Here is a 6,156-nt window from a genome sequence, read left to right as displayed (position 1 = left end):
TCTACCGTCGTTGTCAACCTGTCGTTGCCGTCGAACTGATGACATCGTCGGCCTGATGTCGTCGTCAACCTTCTGACGCCGTCAATCATCCCCTTTTCCGTCGCTGGTCGGGTGGTTGAGCGGCTGGTGGGCTTTCTCAGTTGGCTCTTCCGTCTCTCTTTTAGGGTGGTTTGTGGGTAAAGAATGAGAGGGGTAAAGTTGTAAAAAATCGTAAAAAGTGTGCGGGATTTAGTAATATGCGTGTTGGATTTAGCAAGTCCCTATTTAAATTGTAAGATAAGTAGTAGAAACTGGATTGAATTATGAAGAAAATGAAGTGCAGTTAGAGGGTATTTATAGAGTTAGTATAGTAACAAAAAAAAAATTCATGCCAATTTTCGGGCCTGCCTAGGCACGAGAATTTCCCTATTTCAGTGGCGTGACTCCTCCTCAACCCGCCCATGCCGGATACGGGCCTGTCGCACTATTCACTCGGGCCGGGTCAGACTCAGCCTGCCCATCGTGCCATGGCCCGATTTGCCAACTCTAACTTAATCCTTTCCTTTTATAGCTCTTACTGTGCCATTGGTGGAACAATTAGCGCGACCTTTCTTCTACATTCCAACAATCCTTCCCTGAAATCTCAGCATCTAGCGAGTTCCTAATTCCACTCGTCATACTTCCGCAACAATTAGCTCTGACTATGCATTTGCATACCAATGTTGATTTTCGCAGTTTCATTTCAATAGTAGTACCTCAATTTAGTCAAGGTGTCGCAGTTACCGAGTTATTAAAGAACATACATAATTAGTTCATTAAGCTGTAGACCTTTATCATGTAGCATTCGGTTTAATCTGAATTGGAGAAAGTATTTAATATGTGGCCTTGCAAATTTGTCTATTTTACTTGATTAGCTCAACTAAATACAGTAAAGCTCAGTGACTAAATACAGTAAAGCTCAGTTGCAGTTATTCGATAAATGAACACTGAACAGGGTATCAAGTTGAATAAGTTTCCTATCTAAATACACCACAATTTGGGCGAGCGAAAGAAGCTCAAACAAACGAGCAGGCCATCAAGGCATCTAATTACTAAAAGTGTTAAATATAACAGAATTAATCCAAAAAGAAAAGAAAAAAAAGTTAACTAAAAACAAGTCGTAATCTAACAGCAGCTAACATTTTCCCTGGAGGCGTAATTGGCTGTTGAATATATGGAAGCTGCAGCTGCTCTCACCGGCAATTCTTTCTCCGGATCTGTTGTCTTTGATCTGTCAACAATCAAACATTTATCACCATTATCATGCGTTAATGACTACTTTTAATAAGCATAGAGTACTATAGTAGTATAGTACATAGCTTTATGGCCCTTACAGGTCATCTGAATGCAATTTCTGTGTTTTGGACATAACAGTACGGTTGGGTACATTTGAAACACCATGTCGCTATATGCAGGAGCATAGTGGCACTAGGGTTGTGTACAGTATGTAGATTTACAGTTGTTTGAGTGGATGGCAAAATGACTATGCCAACAGGGGCAACAGCTACGATAGAAAAGAATAACCAACACCAACAAAATAGAAAGAAGCAACTATTACCTGAAGTCGTTACTAAAAGCTCCCAGACGCTGCATCTCAAACGCCATGTTCAACTGAACATGCTGCAGACCTTTATCACAGAGCTGTAGCATTTGGCTTACTTCATTTAACCAGCATTCCTATGATAGGCGAAAGACAGAAAAATCAGCAGCTGCCCTCAAACGTACAAAGAAGTCGATTGCAAAAAGTTCTACACTAAATATGTTAAAACTTCCATTAAAATGCCCCTATCCTTGAAAAAGTTTCCCACGACTCCAATTCTAGTTGGACTCGCAGAAAGATTTGAATCATCAAGGATAAACTAGTGGTTGTTGTGGCAATCAATGGGGAGCTCAACAGCAGGATTATACACCCAAAGTCCCAAAGAAGGGCATGCTTGACTTATAGGGAATTTGCATAGAAAGCAATGGGCTTGTCATCTGTGTGGTCAAGGTTGAGAATGAACACCGACTACTTTTTAGTTTTACTGTCCATACAGCATGAGATGTTGGTCAGACACTCAGACCTGCAGAACTGGCTTAATGTTAATATTCCTGCTCAGGGGATATAGGGAAGGCTTTGTAGGAGGAAGTCTGGTTCTATGCTGCAGCGGCACGTGATTAAGACAAGTATAGTTGCACTCATGCACTATGCTACCACATTTGGATTGTGCGATTAAATCATCAACTTGAAGTACCAGGAAGCATAATCAAGAGAATTATCATTGAGGTGAAGAACAAGATTTTAAGAAACCATTGTGTTTTGGATAACCAATGGCTGCGGTTAGACAGTTGGGGTTGGGGTAGTATTCGATCTTTTGTCTAGTTGGGTTATTTAACTGGTTGGTGGTGAGATTGTGTGTAGGTGATGTAACAGCTCCTCGATTATGCAATATATTTACCTTTCACCACACAAAAAAAAAAGACCATTACACCCATATCATAAATTATGGTACTTAGTAGTTACTATATAGTTCTACTTATAGGGGTTTGGTCTACTTATCAAGACAAAAACGGTTAGTTACTTTGTGTTCCATTCATCTTACCAACTGTTTCTCTTCTTCGGAAAGAGAAGCATCCATCTGGTTGAACAAATTGCTCCATTTTGCTTGATGCAATTCAGCAGACGCTTTATTGGAACAGGCAGTAACATGATCCTTTGCAATGGATGGATCAATGTCTTGGTTGGACTCAAATTCTTTTGACAAGAGAGAAGGCAACTCAGTAGTAATAACAGCATTAACTCTCTTCTTACTACGCCGTAGGGCTGCAACGCAAACACGAATATCAGTCTATTTCAGACATCTACTATCTAAAACTTCTTTAAGTACAGTTGATTGAATACACACCAGAAAGACGGTCCTTTATGTCCTGCTGTAGAAGTTGCAGCCACTGGGAAGCTACTGTAGCCGCTGAAAGAAGAAAAGCAACAAATTAACCATGTTAGGAACGAGGCGGCATAATTTATTGGACCATTGGTTTATAGTTCTAGTGTTCCAGCATGATTAAATACATATTTCTTATCTGCATAACTCAAACAAGTGCAAGAGCTAACCTTTGACAGAAAGAGTGTCAACACTCGCTGATTCGTCATTGGACAAACAACTGGTACTCTCCGCTACCCTATTTGACGAAGCTAACTTTAGTGCAAGTATATCATCCACACTGTAATTATTTGAGTGTGAAGCCAAAGACGTTTGTAAAGAAAACCTTCTGTCATTTGCTGATTCCCCTTGTCCGCCTATGTCCCTTGATTTAAAGGGGGAAGAACCACTATGCAACAAACGATTCTCATGCAGTTTCATGCTCTCTGGGACTAAAGATCCTACCCCATGTGAGAAACTTGAGCTAATATTTTCTAGTCCGCCTCTTTTTTCAGGTATTTCTTGACTTGAAAGTTTCATCTCACTAGCTTGTTTTAGGCTTTCTTGTTTCTCAGACCTCACAAGTGCCTGAATTATAGAGTGCACCTGTTTACTATTCCTAACGTGATTTATAATCCCAGGGTTTAATCCATTGAGCAATCCACTAGGAGCCGCAATCTTTGCAAACCTATCAACCTGTTCTTTCTTAGCTTGTTCCATCTTTTGCTTGAGAACATCATTTTTGCTCTTCCTCCCACGTTTAGGAGCAACTGGTGGAGGTGGTGGTTGTGGTATCCCGCCAAATGGAGATGACATAAAACCATTTTGCTTCATCTCCTTCCATCTTCTTAGGCCGTCTTTTTCCTCCAAACTTGTTGTGTTTCTCCCAAGGCTCAGTGTGTCTCTCGTCTTCAGATTGTTACGAGGTCTATGAGTGAAAATATCATGATTTGCTGAGCTAGTAACGTCTTCTACATTAAGATTCAGGTTAGAACCACATAAAGAATTATAACCAAACTCTTTGACAGTTTTGCCTTTTTCATACAAGGCTTGTTTCCTAGAATCTCCTAGAGGGATAACATCATTATACCCTGAATTTTCATCGGTGCACAAATCAGTATTGAGATCCAATGGCTTTGATCCACAAAGGTTAGACAACTTTTTAGGTGGTCCTTCTGTAAGTCCTGCACTTACACGTTCATCAGCATTCTTGTCTACAATTTGTGAGCTCTGAGTCTCTATGATGTCCATGTGTTCCTCAGACTCTTCTGTTTTTGAGGTTTCGGGGTCGTGTGTAGCAATTCCTGTAGCACGTACCAATAATATCTTTACTCAGTAGCAATTACTCATCAATCACGTACAATCGAGTTCACTTAAAGCTTGATTCAATCAAAATCTTCACAGCTACAAAACTATCGGTTAGGATCTTTTACTTCTACAAGCTGTTTGTGGTAGAGTAAAAACAGTGCATTTTACAAGTACGAAACGAACAAATAGTTATTACTTTCTTGCTATTTTGAAACTCGACCACATAGATTTCTTATTCACTTCTACAGGATCTAAATACTCAACAGCCCAACTACAGAAACACTCTCTTATATAGCACTCTCGCTATTCCATTTTTGGGATGATTTAAAGAGACGTGATAAATTACGAGAAAATGGGACAATAATATCGGATAAGAGGGAGTAGTGTCTCTTGAAATACACGGATCAAGAATGCACAACATCAAAATTGTCATTTCACAAGAGATCCTTTGAACTCAAAAATATTTATAATCCCAAGCATTGTGAAATTGCCACCTTTTTACAGACTGTGAGAGGCAGTAAGTAACCAATTTCCCCTTCAACAAGTCTCTCTTGTGATGGACATATTCGTCACAAGCTTGCGACGGGTCAAATACTACCCATGTGGGTAGATAAGACAAAATAAATTGTTACTTCCTATGCACTTTACTTTAGTCTTATCTGTGGGTAATACTTGACCCGTCGCAAGCTTGCGACGGATACGAAGGATATATCCGTAACAAATGAGAATTTGTGTTCCACCTTACACCACAACCAAATTGACAGGACCAGACGAGTCGAATTCAACTAGGGTCAAACGAGTATCGTCTAATAACCATGGCAACAATTCAAATCAGAGTTTTGATTCTTAAATCATGCCCAACACAGCGGAAACGAAATACGAATAAAAATACAAAATTCGTACCAAAAAAAAAAAAAAACATTCAGCTATAAGATTGCAACCATCAGATTAAACAAGATGATAAAAGAAATTGAAAAATTTACCTTCAGATTGAAGATCCGTCATCCTGACAAACTTCCGACTAAAATCAGAATCATCTTCCAATTCCTCGCCGTCGCGCTTTGATCCAACCTTCACCTTTACAACAAAAACAAACTGTTATTAAATTATATAAACCCTAATTTTAGATTGAAATTGTAATCTTATAGAAAAAGAAAAGTGTGGTAACCTTAGAATCAGAAAATGGTATATTCCCAATTGAATTCATAGAAGAGATGAAACTGAAATTGATGAAAAGGGTTGGTAGAGAACACGGATAAAAATGGTGGGTAGTTGTTGATTTTGAAAATAAATGAAGAAATAAAAGGGAGATTGAGATTGAAATTATAGAAGCGCGGGTTTTAGGGTTTTGTTTGAGGGAAAGCTATTTTGAAAGTTGAACAAAGAAAAGGTGAATCTTTGAGGTTTTAATGAAAAATGATTTATAAATGGAAAGAAAATTAAAATTAGTTTTGAATTAAAGTGTAAAGCGCGGTGAAATTCTTAGTCTATTGCCGCTCCCTCTTTTTTTCTCATTATATTTTCCTCCATTTTTTTATGATAAATTCTCTCTCCTCAGTCTCACATGTTCGTCAATCGTCATTGGATGATGAAAATTTTGAAATTCAAGTTAATTGGAGGTAAATTGCTCCGTGGAGGAAAATTGGAGGGTAAATTTGATTTACCGCCTCCTAGTATTATATTTGCCCTTTTTTTTTCCTACTTGTCACACTTTTATATACCGTTATACTCAGGCCCTATTCTTTTGGACTGAAATTGTCTGAATCAATTGAATCAATCAATCAACTTAATGAAATTTGAATCGAATCAATCAACTTAATGGAGTAACTCAATCAATCGAATGATTCAATTGAATCGAAATAATAATAAAAAGATATTATTATTATTATTATTATTATTATTATTATAATAAATATTATAATAAAAATAA

The 6,156-nt window shown here is 38.1% G+C and overlaps 1 protein-coding gene across 2 annotated transcripts; it reads right to left on the bottom strand.

The window, feature by feature from the left end:
• Window positions 1–922: 922 nt before the first annotated feature.
• LOC141598621 (uncharacterized) lies at window positions 923–5,796 on the bottom strand. Of its 2 annotated transcripts, XM_074418332.1 has the most exons (8): window positions 5,395–5,796; window positions 5,210–5,303; window positions 3,265–4,222; window positions 3,110–3,177; window positions 2,904–2,966; window positions 2,601–2,821; window positions 1,577–1,695; window positions 923–1,249 (listed from the first exon to the last, which is right to left on the bottom strand). In XM_074418332.1, exons 1-8 carry the CDS (start codon window positions 5,431–5,433, stop codon window positions 1,144–1,146), a joined length of 1,668 nt encoding a protein of 555 aa, XP_074274433.1. In that variant the 5' UTR covers window positions 5,434–5,796; the 3' UTR covers window positions 923–1,143. The 2 variants fall into 2 exon arrangements, with proteins under 2 accessions (XP_074274433.1, XP_074274427.1); XM_074418326.1 differs by having other exon boundaries at window positions 3,110–4,222.
• Between the last annotated feature and the right edge of the window lie 360 nt (window positions 5,797–6,156).

Source organism: Silene latifolia, chromosome 1, assembly GCF_048544455.1.
Source record: "Silene latifolia isolate original U9 population chromosome 1, ASM4854445v1, whole genome shotgun sequence".
Lineage (NCBI taxonomy): Eukaryota > Viridiplantae > Streptophyta > Magnoliopsida > Caryophyllales > Caryophyllaceae > Silene > Silene latifolia.
The sequence above is the reverse complement of the archived record's forward strand: the minus strand, read 5'-3'. Positions and strand labels throughout refer to the sequence as shown.